This window comes from Echiichthys vipera (assembly GCF_963691815.1).
Source record: "Echiichthys vipera genome assembly, chromosome: 10".
Taxonomy (NCBI): Eukaryota; Metazoa; Chordata; class Actinopteri; order Perciformes; family Trachinidae; genus Echiichthys; species Echiichthys vipera.
In genome coordinates this window covers 23,804,471-23,824,540 of record NC_139835.1, presented here as the reverse complement: position 1 = coordinate 23,824,540, position 20,070 = coordinate 23,804,471, and the positions used below count along the sequence as shown (strand labels likewise).

Here is a 20,070-nt window from a genome sequence, read left to right as displayed (position 1 = left end):
CTGTTAATAGAAGTGCAGTGGATTTGAGATCTTTAAGCATCACATCCTGTTCATATAAAGCTTAACCATTCTTTGGTTTATATTTTCAAAGTATGAATTGTGAAAACCTTTCTGGTGGAAAGCATCAATTGAAATTATATTAGCCCATCTAACTTGCAGCAACAGAAAAACAATTGCTATATGAAGGTTCTATTATATGTCAATGACATACATTTGAATGCAAAAGGCAATGCAAAAGTAGTGTAAATGCATGTACACACGCACACACACACACACACACACACACACACACACACAAGCCCCAGGTGATCATGAATGCCCTTATACAAAGTCCATTGCTGTGGCAAGAGAATATCAGATAAATGTATGAAACCAAATGTATTTGTTGCTGCATTACTTTTTAAGTGTTTGATCTGTGCAGGCACTGACAAGGCAGTTCATTATGTTCCAAATTAATTTTTGTTTGGTTTTAGGTTTCCTATGTTCAAATGATGGGCTGTGAAAGGTTGTTCTTTCTTCTCCATGCTAGTAAACTATACAAAGAGGCATTTGATCTATGAAATCCGATCTGTATTTCTAGCATTGTCTCCAGTTCCTACTGTGGCATCTTAAAGGTCAGGAGTGAAAGGCCATTTGATAACTACAGAAAGACCTTTTGGCTTTATTACACTGCCTTTCATCTCCTTTCCTGCGGAGGTTAAAACAAAGCATTGCATCCTTTGAAAAAGAAAGAATAAAATGGATCGCTTTGGAGCCTCAAGCCTCTTTTTTGTCACTGGGAAAAGCCTGGCATCCAGTGTACAAGGACAACTCTTGTGGGATGTGTTTCTGTCTTCTCAGCCACAATTAGCATATGTCCTCTCAACCTTCTAACAAACCTCTCAATGAGACCCTGAAATCCTATTGAGATATTATTACCACTCAAACAGGGCATTACACAAAACATATAAAGTAGGCACACACGCACACGCACGCACACACACACACACACACATACACACATACACACACTCATACAGGTGCACACATGCAAAACCACACGGACGCACACAATCATAGCTCAATGACACAGACTTCCCACTGAATATTCCTTTATTTTTAATGGTAACCTTGGGAGACGGGCTGCACCGGCGCAACACTTAACAGCCACTAGTCTGAGAAAAATGTTTTTGATATGCTTGTGTCATTTAATCATCCACATTCTGCCGAGGCTGTGCAGGACAATTTTGCAGGATATTAACTCCCAACTAAACCCTGGCTTGTATCATTTGTGGGGCCAGTCAAGCAGGAGTCCCAGGAGGAGCAGAGACTTCCTCCTCACAGTCGTAGTAATCTAAGCTTGACTGGGCACACACACACACACACGCACACAGACACACAGCCACACAGAAAACACACAGCTAATAGACAGGTAGAATGAACCATAAAGGAATAAAGAAATCAGGAAATGTACGGCACAAATGAAGCCCTTTACTGACACAACAGTAAAAATATGAGTGTATTTGTGATTTGAGTGATCAGGTAACAACAATAAAACAGCCATTAATTCAGTACAGTAAGTAGTGGTAGCGTGCTGAAGATATATATGTTCACAGACAACGAAATTACTTCCTTTTCTTTTTACTTCAACACCAAAGTTAGAGATTGAAGAGCATTCGTAAAAATGTCACTTTAACGTGATCCATTTGGACAGCTCACATTGCTTAATGGGGTAGGAAATTCATTTTTTCTGCTGTGGAACAGACATAGTGGATGATGTGATTCTATGCAAAATATATGAAGCCATTACTAGAAAAAATGCACGAGTTTCAATAGTTGGAGGGGGGAAAGTGTCTCATTGCACGGAGACTATCCCTATGCTTTACCAGGGAGCGTCTCACACACACACACACATACACACATACACACCTACACACATATACACGCACACACACACACACACACACACACACACACACACACACACACACACACACACACACACACACACACACACACACACACACACACACACACACACACACACACACACACACACACACACACACACACACAATGCAAAAGACAGCAAAGGCAACTGATGAAAACCATTTTTGTTCCATCACAAAGAACTAGGTCACCCTCTCATAATTGTCAATCATGCAATAAATCTCTCTGTGGCACAAATGAATACGGCATTGGAAATGAGACAAAGCTTATTGGCATGCTATGTCAGCTTGACTCAATTCATCCTCCTTTTCACACAAGACCATTCATATGTGAAGTTGTGCAAGGGTGTCTCTCTCTTTTACACTCTCCCTCTCTCTCTCTCTCTCTCTCTCTCTCTCTCTCTCTCTCTCTCTCTCTCTCTCTCTCTCTCTCTCTTTCTCTCTCTCTCCCCCTCTCTCTCGCACTCACACACACATACTCTCTCTCTCACGGAGCAACTCACATACACTTGCATAAGCAAACACACTCACACACTCCTAATGTGAAAGTTACAGAGGGTTAATATATGTGGACACACCATTTCAGCCAAGGGCCGCTTTATTATCGTAACTATGTTTATTTACATAGAACACATGTCTCACTGTATTTTATGCATTACTGTGGAGTTACTGGGAACATACACAAGTAACTGTTCCAACACATTGCTTTCAAGGCATCATCACATGTATGGACGAGTTAAAATCACAGTTACAGTGATTCCTATCACACAAACTTTATTTTTCTGTTTTTCTTACAGCTGACAATAGTCTATGATTTGGATTTGTTATCTTTATGTAGAGGCAAGCCGAAGTCAAGTTGCTAATGCATAAAACAAAAATGAATAGTGTGCTGACTTTTCTACAAACCTCCTAGCATACCAGGTGTACAGGAGTCTGTTTCGTGCTATCTGATTGGCTGGGAGCATTGGCTTGACACAGCACTACAGCTCCATCCACAGAGGTTTGTGTCACGTCTCAGAGGACCCGACTGTCACTCTTTAAGGGGAGGGTAATAATAGCCGGGCGCCACAGCAAGTGGTGGCACAGGCGATTTTAAAGAAACATCAGGGATACGGTGACATTTGAGTCTACTGGAAGAGAAACCCAAGCGCTGCAACCAATAAAGACTCCCACCAATATTCTCACTAGGCTTAGAAGGAGAGACAGAAACAGAGAGAGGGGGTGAAAGGCAAAGAGAGATGTCAGTGTTAGATGAAAATGTGTTGACCTGGTGATATTGATACCCCGCTCATAACCTCTACAGGTGTGCAATGCCGTCAGGAAGCAGCTCTGGGTGTGGCTATCTCTATGGATAACAGCCAAAATTGCAGACCTTATCGTTTTACAATACAGAGAACGAGCTGCCTTGTTCACTTTGAAATGCTGACAACTGAAATGATTCTGTATTGACAATAAAGCTACCGTACAGATAAAACATTCATACACAGCACAAGATCTTTCCGTCTTCATCATTTATATTCTATAGCGGGTTTTTTTTGACAAGAGGAACATTTTAATTTGTTACTTTTTTTTTAGTTTCTAATTTAAGAAATATTCAGCTGACATTGACCTTAAGATTAATGACTGGATCTTGATTGAGCAGACTAAGCAAGGTTATAGTGATTTTTTCTATATTTTGAAAGACAGAACTGGAACAATATCCTGATAAGTGTCCAATGCTGTTGCTAGAACCATTCCCTTAGATGTGACCTTTAAATGTATAGAGAACAAACTGTTATTTAGCATTCATGGCACACTGACATTACATTGCACTTATTGTACTAAACATATGTTAGAGTAGAAAGAGGCATGTTACGGGGGCGGGGGGGGGGGGGGGAAATAGGAATGGTATTTTTTCACATTTGCCTTGTTGTCATCATAACTCTTCTCTTGTAATGGTTTAGCTCAATTTCAATTTAAATAATGGATTTACTTCTTAAACCTGAACTGAACATCAGAGTCCTAAGCACCAAAACCAGACACGAGAGAGCAGTTTAGTGTCTAGCCTGCTGGCTCAACAGGAACTCATTTTATGCACATTGTTAGTTATAATTCAATGCAACAAATTGACTGCATAAAGTGTTTCTGGTGTCTAAGTGAATTCAGATTTCACGTAAATAGCTGTGGGGCCTTTTTCTTAGTTTTTCATCAGAAGGTATTGACTGAGCAGATGCTTTGAACCACCATAGAATGTGCTGCTAGTCTCAAGTGTCATTAGCTTCAGGGCTTTTCCAGCTAGCGCCAGGTAAAGATTAGATAACAATCAGCCCTTTAATAGATACTGTTGGAGGCACTGGAGCTGTTTCTGTGCAATGCCGTTCATCTGAAGCTAACAACAGAAGAAGAGAGTGGAGGCCGATGTCATTTCCTCCCTGATTTCTTCTCTGTGATGTACCGCTGAGCCCAGCGAGGAACACGGCTGTTGTTAAATTACATGTAACTGTTTGCTCATACAAGTGTCAATGTACTGTACAGTCTGTCTGTCTGTCTGTGTGTCAAGGCAATTCAAAGTGCTTTACATAGGACCTAAGAAGACAAGATAAGACAACATATAACAGAATTATAGAAATACATATATAAATACATAAATAGGATTTTTAAAGACTAAAACAAAAAAATAGAATAATAAATGTTAAACAGTTGAAAAAAAATCACGGTGGAAGATGTGAAAAGTGTTAAGCTGTGATTTACAAGAACCAAAAGTTGGAGCAAATCTCAAATTTGCATACAAACTAACTGCTGCTTCTCCATGTTTAGTCTTGACTTTGGTGCAGTAAGAAGGACCTGCTCCAGAGTATCTCAGAGGTCTGAACCGTTCATAATGTAGATCATGAATGTATTTTGGCCCAAAACCATTCAGTGCTTTATAAAGCAATAGTTTGTTTTAAAAATCAACTATTTGACGAACAGGATGCCATTGTAAAGATCTGAGCACTAGACTGACTTGGCCTCTCCTGGTCTTAATGAGGATACTAGCAGCTGATACAGCTGCAGAAGTCTGATCGACTATTTAGAGACCTGTAAAGATGGCATTACAGGAGTCAAGCCTACTAAAGATAAACGCATGGACAACTTTTTCTAAATCCTGCTGATCCAGAAATCTTTTTATCCTTTATACATTCTCATCAGTCCAATCATTTATCTGTTGAATGCACGTACTCAGTGCTTGTATGGGATCATTGTCACGTGGTACATAAATATGTGTGTCATCTGCATAGACATGTAAAGATATTTTGCTGTTTTTTCTATAATCTGCACAAGAGGGAACAAATAGATTTCCAGGGTTTATTAAATAGGAATACGCTGCAATATATTGAAGACATTTTGAAAATCAATTTGATATATTTTAATATTTTGGTTATTTTAACAAAAAGGCTTTTGCATGCATCCACTCTGCAATCACCTTCCATTAACACATAAAAGCTAATTATATCATATTAAATTCAGCAGGAGATGTAATTGCATATTTGACAAATATACTCTTTATATAAATAAAGGTGCATATGCGTAGGGTGATTCCTAAGTTTCAGTAAAATAAGTTGTGCTATCATAATATAATATGTATTAATTCACTGAAATTCCCAAACTACAAAGGGCTTTTTGTTGGATGACATTCCTTTCTTAATATACTTCAATTATTAGGAGGAGTCCTTTGTATTGAGTAGAGAGCTCCAAAAACATTGACACTGGAGGAATAACATCTGCATGTTTACTCAGGAGAAGATTCATCCCTGATAGCCTCCACGAAATGAAGAGGGGGAGAAAAAACAAGTGAAGGAAATTTGTGGAATCCCATCTGAGATTGCTTCCCTGATGGATTCCTTTTCCTGTCAGCTCAGACGAGAAATGAAGCCGGGGAAAATTAACTCCTGATACAGCTACGCCGAATTAGACAGAGAGAAGGAAAAAAAACCTACACACTTTTTAAGGATTCCAGCCTTGTCATTTTCAATTTTCTGCTCTTTGGACATGCTTGTATTCAGATTCCCCAACATCTATTCGCCATATCAATCCTAATTAGACAATCTGGGCCCACGAAGGATGGGAGTAGAGTTATTTGCATAATTTAATCATAAATACTCAGTGATACATATTTCCAAATGCATTTGTACAATTATCTTTTCATCCTTGGGGCAAAAGTATTAATATGATTAGGCAATAATTCTTTAAAAAAGGGGGAAAATAGGAAACCAGCAAGTGTGCACTCCTTTTTTAAACTCCAGCTTTGGGCTATATGAAAAATTAATTAATTTCTGAGGAAAATCAATTTCTCTATGTGACCATATTAGACAGAACCAGGCAAGGGCCTGCATTCCTTCTCCAATCAGAAAATCTCATCTGTTCCCTCTAACTTCTGTCAGTAGCATTTAACATCCTGGTACGAGCGTCAGTGTCTTCAGCCATGCTCCCTAAATGTGCTGTAATGTGAAGGAGCCTGTGAGTAAAGACGAGCAAGGGAGCTCTGACTGGGGAAAGAGGAAAAGGGAAAACAGAGTGACCCAAAATCTATTGCTGGCCTGTCAGGTAATCAGTCTCAAGTGTAAAATCATCAGGTTAAATCACTGTTAGCAAATCTAGTTTAATATGCTAGATAAGTCATATTGACAGATAGATTTTAAACAGCTTACATCTGTTGTCTATAAAAAATCAAAGCTAATACCCCCTTATGGTCAGTGGGCATAGTAAAAATAGGTCATTTCAATATGCTGATCAACGTGATACCATTGCATTTGGTAGAGGAATTAATTGGTGATTCAATTGCTGTTGCCAATCCAGTAAAGGCATGCAAATAAGATAGGAGCTTGGACAACTAATGCATCCAACAGGCAAATTAACAATACAGGCTTCTTTGCCATGCAAATAGCCTCTAAATCCACCAATGGCATTAGACAGTGTCAAACAAAGCCTCCTTAACAAGTGAAATCTCGGCTTTCAACTGTATTGGCTCAGCTTCATTGCAAGCTTTTTTAAAAAAAAGATCTTTAAAGAAATGAAGAAAATTAATGTTATTTTTGTTAACTGTGCTAGTCTTTGGGATTTTCTAAAGAAATGGTTTAATTTGCACCTGTTCCAGCTGAATGAATGTCAAGTCAATAAAGCAATTTTGATTTTCAAGGAGACTATTTGTTTGCAAAAAACACCTTGCCGCCATCTGCCAACTGCACAGTTGACTTGAGCACATGTACTGTACCTAATCAAATTTAGCAGAGCCCCACTGAAGGATTAAAACGTAAAAAAGAGAAAGAGAGACAGACAGAACTTAAAATGTTTTTTCCCTTCATAAAGAAACAATATGAGGGCCAATTTGACTTTCAAGAAAGTACTTGAATAGATTTGGATTTTAAACAGCTTTGTATACCCCTACTACCCCCCCCCCCACCCCCCACCCCCTACCTCTCTCTCGCCCTCTCTCTCTCCCTCTCTCTCTCTCTCTCTCCCTCTCCCTCTCTCTCTCTGTCTCTCTCTCTCTCCCTCTCTAATCAGGCATCTGTCACTCTGTTTTTGAAGTTATTATCGCCCAAGCTCCCTCTTGGATGTGGTTGCTGGGTGACGGGTATCTTAGCACCCACTCTGACTGGGAATGATTTGAATGGAATCCAGAAATCTCCCCTGAGTACCTGTAAACACATCCGTGCCTTGTAGAAAACAAATATATTATAAAAGAGCTCAGCAGAGGAGAGGAGGGAGAGAGACAAGCTGGCACCCTCAGTGGCAGCTCACACTGAGCGCTAAACAAAACAATTACTGTCATTTGCAAATATGTGTGTTTAGGCATAAACACTCTTGAAATAGGAACAAGAGAGGTGATAGCTCTCATAACGCTCTCTGTCACATCAGTATCAATTAAATATATCTGTTAAAGAAGAAGTCGTACCACTGTGACCTGTCACACGCAACATTTCAGGGTAAGATCTGTTTGACTGAAACAAGCCGGGGAAAATCTATTTAAGAAGGGCATGTAAGTGAAAAGCCGTCCCATTCCCAGTGGTGGGACATTGTCTGGGGCGTGTGGTTAACCTTCAAGGGTAGACAATGATTGTCAATTAAGTGCTGCATTTCTGCGCCCCAGCATCGGATAGCCTGCCCCCACAAAGCAGACCAATGAGAGATATGCGATATCTCTGCACCGCCCCCCGTGTTATAATAACCTTTCAGAGAGTTCAAGTGTCACGCAGCAATAAGAACCTTTTCCATCCCACCAGGGGGAAAATGAAAAGGAAAACAAGTAGCTGGAACAGAGGGCTCCTGGAGGGCTCCTGGAGGGCCAGAGTCATAATGTAAGAGAGATTACTGAACCTGGATCAGTCCGGGAGCGAGAGTGAACACTGCTAATCTGGCACGAGAGTCCTTAAGAAAATGAAGGGGTCAAGAATGACTATATTCATACTGCCTTCAAAGATGAACAATAATTACTAAAATACCGGGCTGCTTATTAGGCAAAGTACACATAGTTCAAACACTCATGTGAAAGGAATTTTTCATTATGAATTCAATTTTTTTTTGTAATTCATCACCGTAATAAAGAAAAATCCTACTCTGCATTTCTGAACAACACTGTTTTTCATTTAATGTGCTCAAAAAGTGTTATGCTAAAGTAAGCATAGTAGGGAACAATTTGGTTGGAGCTTGTTTGTGTCCACATCAAAACTGAAACAGCGGGATGCAGCGGTGCTCTGTGATGCTATTCACATTCACACTGTGTGCAAAATGAGAGTAGTGTTGTTTTAACACAATAGACCGTGGGAGGGAAAAAAACAGCATGTGAAATAGTAAGACCCATTGTACAAGAGTATTATTCACTTCATTGTTACCACTCTGCCACTGTATAATAAGAGTAGTGACATTGTGGTAAAAGGGCGAGATGAAAAGCTAAACTATCTCAGGCAGCAGGCTGTTGTTGTGCAACCTGAGTGGGTTAGCCGGTGAACTCAGATACTTTTTAACTGACAGTCAGTCGGGGCAAAACGTAACATCGACTTTTGAGAGGGAACTCGTTTTCACCTACAGGGCAACCTGTGTCCTGTTTACTCAGACTGATCATTTTGTCAGCAGCAATTCAATGACAGACAGTGTAAAGCACACATCCCTGCAAATAAAATCAACTCTTACTAAGTAACAGAAGCCTTTTATCCAGCGGATGCCTCACTGTTCCATGATGTAATTCTCCAAATGGGGCAGGCAGGCGGGCAGGCCGGGTGTGAGTGATTGATTTCAGCCGAGCACCGGGAGTACCTGGCTGCTTTCAGAGACAATTACAGTCCTGTCCATGTGCCTGTAATAGCCCACCACTTTAGCGTCATTAAAGCGACGCGAGGCACTGCATTATCCTTTAACCCCATCGCTGGCCATCCCCCCATTGACAACCCGGAGAGTTCAACCACATACTTTGTCACCTGAAGCCCCACGCCAGGCTTGAGGAGAGGATCACCGCACTGTACGTTTTCCTCTATGGGGGGGGTGATCCCTTGACGCTTTATGTAAATGATGCTTGAGCACCAAAGTGCACAGGTGAATTGTTGAGATGGTTGCAAAAGGAATGGAAATATGGAGCTGAAGCATATTTATAAGCTCCAAATATTGTATGTAGATGTGTGAGGCTGACTGTTTGGAAGCAAGCATAAAGAGAGGAGGTACTGTTCTCTTCATGCAATACTAAAAAATAAAATGTAAGCTACAAAACCTTTTTATTTAAATTAACTACATGGGGAAAAAAATTAAATAAAAATGTTTCACTGTAATAATATCCCTCTCTCTACTTCAATATGTTGTGTGACTTATTTCATTTTTTTCATTTTCTGACCAGGCCTAATAGTGCACTTTGCAGATACAGCAGTGCTTTGAGGGTCAAAATGTATTCCATCTCATCATACTTATAGATCCTAATGGCACAAAAAGGTACATAAAAATGATCTGTGTGCATGTGTATTTGAGGGGTTTTGTCACAGGTGTTTTTGATACTAAGCACACATCTAAAAGTCAGAATTAAGTTTAATTGCACAATATCATTCTCTAAAAGGGCTGTATGCTTTTACACTGAAATAAGCAAGTAACTCAAAGTGTTTATTGCTATTCCCCAGTGATGTGAGCCTTTCCATCATATTTGCATTTCCAGCTCATTTCTGGGTAGCGGATCAATATGGAATCAATCATAGTGACAGGTAAGATGGTAAATTTGACCAGGCTGAACCATCCTGTGAGACTGAGCGATACATCAAAGCTGGGAGCAACAGGACAGTAAAAATGGCTTTTAATCAAATATTGATCTTCGCTTAAATCACTCCATATTAAAACATATAAAGCTCAAAATATTTTATTGGGTAATATGGGTTAATGCATTAATTGTCACACGTATGGTTGTTTACCCCACTTACTGTATATTAATTTCCCTGTTTAATATAAATCAAGGACCCCTGATTAAGGTACATTCTCATATGTGTGACAATTATCCCTAGCATTTACAGTGTGGAAGACATGGCTTCATACACTCATACAGGAGAGGTGAGTTTACTGTAACTTCCTTAAAAATGTACTGGCTGTCAATACTGAGAAAACAATTACTCAATAAAAAATTAGCCCATGACAAATCATTCTGTTAATCTGGTTTGTTTAGTTTACTTTCTAAAAATTCTGAGTTATCATGTCTGAAACTGTATTCCCTGTGGCGAGGGCATATAATAAGGTACAACTTGGTTTTCTTTCAGTCTGTTCAATAAAGTTCACCTAAAACTTTCCTTAAATTAAGAGATATTACAGTAAAATGAGACTCATAAAATAAGACTTATTTTCTGTTATTGTCTTTGCAGTGACAGCTCTGCATCTGGAGTTTATTCAACACAATTGTGAAACTCAGCCGCTGTGTAGCCTACATTATCGATTCACTTGTTCTGAGGCAGACAAGCTATCCATCATGGCACAGCTTTGCCCTGCACGTGTTAAAAACTTTCACTAAACTTTTGTCACTGATGTTGCGCGCTGGCCTCTCCCCGTCCAACGGAAAACGGAGCATTTTGCTCGGATGTGTGAAACCCACGTTCACATTTTCACACACGTACCGACAGACGAACAGCTCATTTTTTTTTAAATGCTGGTAATAAGTTAATCACATCACTTGAACCACTCGTTTAATGAGGGGAAAATGTCTCCCCCTTCCTTGCTCCCGCGCCTTTACGCACGGCTGTCAGTAAAGACATTTAAACCAAAATGCCGCACAGTGCTCTCTACTAACCTCGCGTTGGTGCAGTCGTTGTACAGAGTCTCGAAGTCTTTTCTGGAGATGAGTTTACAGCGGTTCACGCCGGGTTGGATGGCGCCGAGCCCTCTGAGGATGCGGACTTGCTCCACATTACACACCACCGGCGTGATCTCCAGCCGCTTCAGCTTAGTGTAGACCGTGTGCAGTCCGCCGACCAGGTGCTTCAGGAACAGGTCGAAAGCCTGAGGAAGGCAGATGAGCTCGCAACCGTCAACGGTGAAAGAGGCCACTTTGGCACCGCGCAACTCGACCATCTTGCACTCATTGTTTTGCGGTATGTTTTCAACAGGCGATGGGGTCGAGTACACGGGTTTGCCGGGGGGTAGAGCCGCGTTCGGGATACCCGGGCTGCTGGTGACGAGGAGCTCAGATCTGAACAGGTTCTGTCCGGGTCCGGATGGGGGTGCCAGGGATGGAGAAGGTGATGAAGTTGTCGACGGCGGGGACGTCGTCGCGGAGGAAGTCGAGATCGGAGGCGGTGGGACCAGAGGAGTTGGTGGGATCAGAGCAGCCGGTACGGCCATGGTCACCTACAGGAGGGGAAGAGAGTAGCCGAAGTTCAAAGTATAAAACCCAGCCTGCCGAGACACCCTTAAATGAAAGAATCCACGAGAGTTTAGCTCCTCAGATAAGTTGGGAACTAAAAAGAGCTGCCGAAAAAAGGCGTGCTGGGTGAGGGTTTTGGGGGGGCCGAGCGGCGGGACAATGATCAAAGATAGGAGGAGGAATGACAGGAGGAAAATGAGCTGAAAAGTGCAGCTCCGCTCTGTGGATGAGTTGTTGTTGTCACACGGTACAGAGAGGGAGGAGCTAGGGGACAGTGGAAGCCTTTGAAGAACAGATAACTGGGCTTGGGCTACACTGAAATGTTTCAGGTCTGTTAGAATTGTTTATTCCACAGAAAGGAGACCCGGTTGTATCCGATAATAATCCTGTACAAATTTGCATGTTTGTTTGTGGCCAAAAAGTCATGCACTTCAAGTCATATCTGACATTTCGGTTAACAGTTATTTCTGGTTTTAACAACACATTAACAGCCACACAGGTTACACCTGCTATTGAGCAGCAGGCAAACCCACTGCACCACAGTGATCTTATTCACTCGAAGCATCACAATGTTTGGAGAAACGTTTGCACTGTTGTTTGATCCTGCAACTGTTCAAACACATAAAAACCTTTGCAAACCTATTTTTTTCCCCCCAAGCATCAAAACTTTAATTCTGATGTCATGTGTGTCACATTTTCTGACTGAGCATGCCAGTGTGAGTCACTGTTCAAGGTACACCCTATGTGAAAAAGGAAAATATGTCTCATTAAATCACTCCTTTATGATTATTGTATTTGCACGGTCAAAGTGGCTTTTTATATGAATTAAGAGCATGACACAAGAGGCAGTGGTTGTTTTTAGGTTTGTTCTGTATGCACACTAAAACAATAAATTACAGTGTATACTGCATGTATATAAAGGAGCAGTTACTCATTGAAGTTTGACTGTAGTCACTAAGCTCCAACAGAAAGCATTGTGAAAGTCATAATATCCTACATGTGCAGTGATTCATGCAGCTTTTCCACTCACCGCCCATTTCAAGTTCAAAGCATAACTATTACTTCATTATGTAAGGACTGAGGTGTGCAGATGACCATGTCAAACAAACTATGGTAATAGTCTTAAACTTGTTAATGAACTCAAATTAGCAGTAGATAAAGAGGCAATACTGTGGATAAGAGAAATCCAAACTTTCTTGTTGCCGGAGCTCATTACATCCAAGAATGGGAGGCGGTGTGTGAACATTTGCAAATACTGAGTCAAAGTATAAAAACATAAATAAATATCAACATTTACATCAACATTCGCTTTTTGGGTGTCCTGCACAGTATTGCAGTGTCATCTTTAACCACTGTACAAATACTGCACAACCTCCGTCCGGACAGAACACCGGCTTGTTCAAAGCATGTACTTTTTTATGATGCTACTGAGTCAAGCTTAACCCAGCAAGAACATGAACTCTCAAACTTTGTCTCAGCCTCAGACAGTACAGGAAAGAAGGATATAAGCAAAGGGGAGGAAGTGCAGCACTGCATGAAGGGGATAGGGGTCGAGTCCACGTAAAATAAGAGCTCATATAGAGTTTACACATGTATTCAATCACTGTGGCACATCATGAATTACCTTTTCTTCCTGCCTTTCTTACCAGATTAATCTGTCAGTGTAAAACAGTGAAGTATGTAAACATGTGGCTGGAGTATCCTATTTTGGACAATTCACAGAGATCGCACTATTAAAAAATAAGACTTAGAAATTTTAGATAGGACCAGTAAAAATACTTTAACTATATGGCAGAAAACTACAAGTGGACTTACTGAACTTTTGAAAGATTAAAGTGTCTTTTCTCTTCCTCAATTTCTTTGCACCCATTAGGTTACATTATATTTCCAAATAACCATCGTGTCTTGAGACACATTCACAAAAGTTTAAGTCACAGCTCTCTTAGTTCTACTTTTGCTTTGCAGTTTTTTTCTATCGAAGGTGTCTATTTGCTTTGTACTGCGCTGTGTACATCAGCACTTACCATGTATTCTCATTAGGTGGAATGAGTGTGAAGCACATCAGGAAGGGTGTTGCTTATCGTAGTGTGCATTCACCTTAATATTCCGTGTACTCATGTTGTCCTGTTGTGTCAGATTAGCTTTAAGATAAGCAGTGTGCCATTTCAAAAATTATCATTCAGGGAAAGAGGTAGCTTGTAGTGTAAAATCAATAGCTGCTTAAAATTCATTGCCAGGCAATCCATTTGCCCTTTATGTTGCTAACCTTTCACTTAAATATGCACCATATTAAGATTTCATTATATACAATGAATGTCACAACAGTTTGCCCACTATTTCTCTTGTTTGCATGGGTTAACTGCAAATCATTGTGCTTGTAATGTCTGAAAAATGACTTTCATTAAAATTATGCAAGAAAAAATATATGAGCCAGAGTAGCCTAATAGGTATTAAAAGGCACCACAGGATATGTATGATGTTTTAGATACAAAGGCCTTTCAACAGACTGGGTGGGCTGCATGAGTCTGACCCCGGTTATGAAAACACAGCGTAAGACAAAAATAAAGACTGTAAACTAGTGCTGTCCATTACACCACGATACTTTGTTGATATAATTCAAATCACCACTGCACGTTGAAATCCTGAGTGGAAACCTATCTTGAAAGAAAACAGCTTACTGAGAAAATTGTTTACTTGTGACAAAAAACACATCATATATGTAAGTAGTAGCGGTTTCAAATTGTCCATACAAAAATAGTTGGAAATAATTATCCTGAATGAAGTTTCCAGTGGGACTGAATACTTGGTCAACTAAGTAACAAACAGTTAACAGAGTTTTCCTAAAAGTGCACAGAAGTACAGTACATGCAGAGGAGATTGCAGTAAACAAATGACTATGTCAAAATGTAATCACCCAGTATGATGTATGGCATCAGGAAAAGTGTTCTAAAATGTATGGATATGGGACAAGACTTGTGTATGATCAATGACACACTATATTGTTTGATGTAATAATTTATTCACCCCATAAAGCTTTGATAAAACAATGTTGAAAAGCAATTTAAATTGAATTCATTTAAATGTCAATTCTCATGGTTAGGATTTTTCTATAATTGGCTATTTAATTAAAATAATTTTCATAGTCATTAATACAGCCAGCAACTTGTAGCGCACTGACGTGTTTTAATTACATGGTATTAACAAAATTGATATGCTTTAGAAAGCATGGTGAATAAGAAATAATTAGACCAATCATACATCATCCTCTTATGGACATTAAGTGTATCACAATATAATTGATGAACTTAAAAAACAAGAGAGATAAATAACTTTAATTGAACAGAGTTGGTGTACAGAGCTTGGAACAAAGAATCATACTCACGATGTATTATATTTCAGAGACAATTCATTATCTCCAACATCACTTAGCTCTCTGTGCCCAGCGCTCTCCTCTAACCTATGATTACATGACATTTGAAAGCAGTGATACTGTGTAGTCTTTTAAAATGTCCTTTTACCTAGTCTGCATTAATCTTCAGACTGCTTTTTCCGCATGGGCAAATAAGGAGAGGGGGTGGGGCACCTCAGACATAAGAATCATTTAGATGCTTGGAATAAAGCACTTATTGATCATGAATATTTGTTTCCCCAAGGTTACGCTGCCTTGACCCCATCTATCCTTAGACACCGTCCAAAACAAACATGCCACTTGAGGTGAAGGGGAGATGTCAGAGAGCGCACTAATGGTGGAGGCTGACTGATAATTTTCTACACTGTCACTGACCACATCAATTGCGTTTTAATTACAAAAAACAGTATGACATCTCTTATGATGTAAACTAATGGAGTGTTTAGTGTCAGTCTCTGTCTTTTTCTGATCCAACTACAAACTTTTCAGTCACAATCCAAAATATATATGAACATTATTGTATTCTATATGAATCAACAACTATTTTGATTATAGATTTATCATTTAAAGCCCCAGTCTGCAACATACGTTCAATCATATTCACTGAAGCTGACAATCTGCTCCGATAGAACAACATAAATCATCCAGCTTTAGAAAAAAAACAAAAACGTGCCTCTACGTGCACGTAGAGCCGGTTAAATGTTTTGAAAAAATCCACAGCGCCCGAGTCATCCTGTCCAATCAGCGCAGAGCTGACTCTCAGGCACAGTTCATGCACGCGCCACAGGCCCCCCCTTCCCGCTGGCGCATGTTACAATATCACAGGCACACACCTCAAATTAAGCATACGCTAAATGACGTCAGCAGTTGCTATCAGGTTAGCCAGCCTACCTCTGCGTAGAGTTGCCGATGAGAGAACAGACAGGCGCGTTCACAGGAATCTGGCACGCGTGCACCGACGAGCCCTCGGTTGGAGAGTGCGGAGGAGCTCGTTGGTAGTGGGAGAGGGGCGTAAGAGTTGTAAACATTTGAAATCTGAAGGCACTCCTCAATCCGCTGGACTTGCCGACTTCAGCTTTTAAGTCCTCCTACTCAAAATATTCCTGAAGTTCAAACTGAATTGAATTCTCTTATTCCAGCTTTTCCAATCAGATAATTGTTTTCAGTTTTTCAGTTTTATATAATTGCAGATTGCATCTATTTGGGTTTTGAACGGTTGGTCAAATAACGCAAGGTGTTTGAAAACACCACCCTGGATTTCTGGCATTTTATAGACCAAATGAATAATCGAGAAAATAATTAGCAAATTCAAAATAACTATTCATCAATAATGAAAATAATCATTAGTTTCAGCGATAAACTGTAATTTTGATGGACGTGAAAATTAGGCCAAATGCGCAAGTGCCTTAAACCTGCATTCTTTCTAATGTGCCAAGTGCACTGGTTAAAACACAAGTCTGTTTACCCTACTTCTCACTTGATTTATCACCTCAGTAAAGATTTTCTTATGAGTTTATGGTCTCGACTGCTAGTTCGTCTTCTTCAATACAGCATGTTCATTTTGTGAATTATGGTCACACTTAGAGTAAAACAGACAATAAAGCAGGGTAAACTTGATACATTAAAATAGTGTATACTTGTTTCTGGGTGTGTGGGTGTCTGTGTTCAATTCTTCGACCCTTTCATGGTGTGTTTTCACTTAATTGCAACATTGTGGTCACTTTCGAAATGTCTTGATCAGCAGTCAGTTACACCTTATTAACAAAGCTAACATTAGCTAGCTCCCCCGCAGGCAACAGTCTGGCTGATTGGAAGATCAGAAAAATCATAAGTTTCCCTCTTTAGCATGTAGCTTAGCTAGCTAGCACTTCAAATGACAGCAGTGCACAGCTTAAGGATGCTTAGCTCCCTTCCCCAGCTACGCCACTTGTCAAATAAGGTCACACCTGAACTAAAAAAAAACAGATGGTGATGCCCAAAATGCCAAACTCCTGGCTTCAAAACGACAGTCCACAAACCAATGGGTAGACATCACAGTAGCGGCATCCACATCTTATATACAGTCTATGGCTCCTGGCCTAGTCTACATAAAAACCGCATTGCTAGTTCACAGTTGTTGCTTATACAAAATTCGGCAACTACTTTTCACCAGTTTTTTTGGTCAAGTTATGCAAAGTCAAGTTAAAGTCAAGACCTTGTGTGATAAAGAATATTTGAAACCAATGTTGACCAAAGGAGAGTATGCAACAGAGAAAACAAAAAATAAAGTTAGAAAAGTCAGAAAATAGAAACAGATTCCACATTTAGTGAGAATATGGGGAATGTAGTCTACATAAAAATGCATTATTGAAGACAACTGAATACTAGTATTTATTTGCACAGTTATAGTAGAGTTAACCTGGACAGACGTTCCCTGTGAATATGGGTGGTTTAGATACACAGTCTTCACCTCTTGATAGAACTGAACTGTCACAGGCAGGATTCAGCTGATCTAATAGAATGCTTCTTCACACAAAGTATGTAAAATAACAGCTTTCTGGTAATGTGACTGCTCAAAAGAGGAGCAAATTGAGTTCACTTCATATTCAAAGAGCCAGCCTCACCAACAATTAGAGTAGTCACGGCCCACATCCTACAGTACTTCATTTGATGCCACGCGGCTTCCAATATAACTGGGGTGCAAGAAACAGAGAGATTTGTGGATATCTAAATTGCTAAAGCAGAAACCTGTATAAACAGCGGTAATTACCGGGCCATTGACAGTCTCTCAGTGTTGTGCTCATTCTGCCACAGCCGCAGTGATTAAAATGAATCCTCATCGACTTCTCCATTAAAGCGCTGGCAGGAGCGATCTCGTGACCTTTCCCCATTGATTGAACATAACAATCACAATTCAATTGTAATGCAAAGAGAACATTTGTTATAATGTACACGAGATGCATGAGCCATTTCCTGGGAGCGGGGAAGGGTAATCAATGGAGTGACTCTTGGCGTGATGCAAGGAGAATGAGGCTGTGTTTGCTGGCCCTAATTCATACAGCCTGCAGTGTATGATGGAAGGCAATGATATGCATGTAAACACTCTGATTTCTCTCTGCTCATCGTTCAATAGGATAACAACAAATCTTGATTTCTATATCCATATACACTGCTATGATTGGCAGTGATGTGCATGTAGACACAGCCTGATACATTTCTGGTTGAATCTGAGATCAAAGTTTGATTCATGTATCATGTCATGTTGTAATATTGCTTCTAAATAATCTCTCAGAGAACGGTAACTGCCATCTTTAATGAAGAGTGACTTAATGTAGTCTATTACTTCAGAGACAACATGCTGTTGCCATGATACTCATAGATACTAAGCAGAAGACTGAGCGACCACAAAACCTATATATTATTGGAACAATCTAAAATGCAACCATAGCCTGCTGTATGCTCAGTTGATAGTCGAGCAAGGACAAGCTTGTAAAAGCGTAATTACTAATGATTAGCTAAACTTAAGCAAGTGGAAGCACAACTTGCACAATCCATGTGCCACAGAAAAGAAAAGCATGATAGGCATAACAACCCATCACTGTTCAATCCCTCTTTAAAAGCTGCACTCGATCGTGTCTTTCAAAAACTGTCTTATGAAGAGTGTATGCGAATGATGTCCTTAAGGGATTTCTTTTTAGAATCAGGAGATTATAGTTTACACGGACATTAAACAGATTAAACCAGCCCGCTCTCTAAAGGCAGTTTATCTAATGGAGAAAATGTGGTATGCTAATTGAGAAATTCCGATGGTAAAATTATATTCTCTCTCTCTCTCTCTCTCTCTCTCTCTCTCTCTCTCTCTCTCTCTCTCTCTCTCTCTCTCTCTCTCTCTCTCTCTCTCTCTCTCTCTCATCTCTCTCTCTCTCTCTCTCTCTCTCTCTCTCTCTCTCTCTCTCTCTCTCTCTCTCTCACACTCTCTCTCTCTCTCTCTCTCTCTCTCTCTCTCTCCCTCTCTCTCTCTCCCTCTCTCTCTCTCTCTCCCTCTCTCTCTCTCTCTCTCTCCCTCTCTCTCTCTCTCTCCCTCTCTCTCTCTCTGTGTGTTAGAGGATTTTAGTTTGGCTTGATGAAATCAAATGGCTAATCACAGCCATAAGCTGTGAGACGTTAGCTGAGTGAAACAGTGTTTGCCATGCTAAAAGGTAATTGTCTCGGAAAACTTCATCGATGACAGATTCAATTCCATTTAGTAAATGTTTAATAAATGCTGTACAAACACGCAGCCCTATCTCGCTGTGCTTAGAAAACAAAGGGAAACTTTAATTGCTTTAATCATCCATAGCTTTGACGTTGTTATTGGCCTTAAAATAGCAGTTAACAGAAACTGTCCTGCAGAGGAAATTGAACCACATTTGGAAAATGATCCGTAATTAAGATAGGGGCATCCCGAGCAGCTAGGTCCAGGCAAACTATTGTGACTAGGAAAACATTCCAAGTCATACAAAGCTATTCAATTAACAGAAGGACCCAAGAAAAACAACCTCCCTATTATGTATCACTTACTTTAATCAGATCGAAAGCGATTGTATCCCTTTTTGAAAATCCCTTAACACAAACATGTTAATTAACAGATAGGAGGGTGGAAAGATGTATTTTTCATTAGTGGGTAAAATAATGTTCCCCTTTAACATCAAGGAAAATCAACTGCTTACTGCAGTTAAACCAGTCAGCGGTGTAAATTCCCTGCCAGCATTTTTATTTAAAACCTCATTAATGTGTTTCAACCCAGCATAGCTGTACCTTTAATCTGCACTAAAAGGAAATAATGCGTTTCCTGCTTTATTTACCAGCCTTACTTAACAAGTGTTCCTGTACAATTAGAATTGTTAATAGATCTGGAAACAAAAGGACTTTGAAGG

General features: G+C 40.0%; 1 protein-coding gene across 1 annotated transcript in view; it reads right to left on the bottom strand.

The window, feature by feature from the left end:
* Positions 1-20,070, bottom strand: part of dachd (dachshund d) — a 113,118-nt gene that overhangs the window by 79,346 nt on the left and 13,702 nt on the right. Inside the window, exon 2 of the mRNA XM_083921861.1 lies at positions 11,194-11,750. Within this exon, the coding sequence (XP_083777987.1) occupies positions 11,194-11,744 (551 nt within the window). The 5' untranslated portion in view covers positions 11,745-11,750. The remainder of the gene's footprint in view (positions 1-11,193; positions 11,751-20,070) is intronic.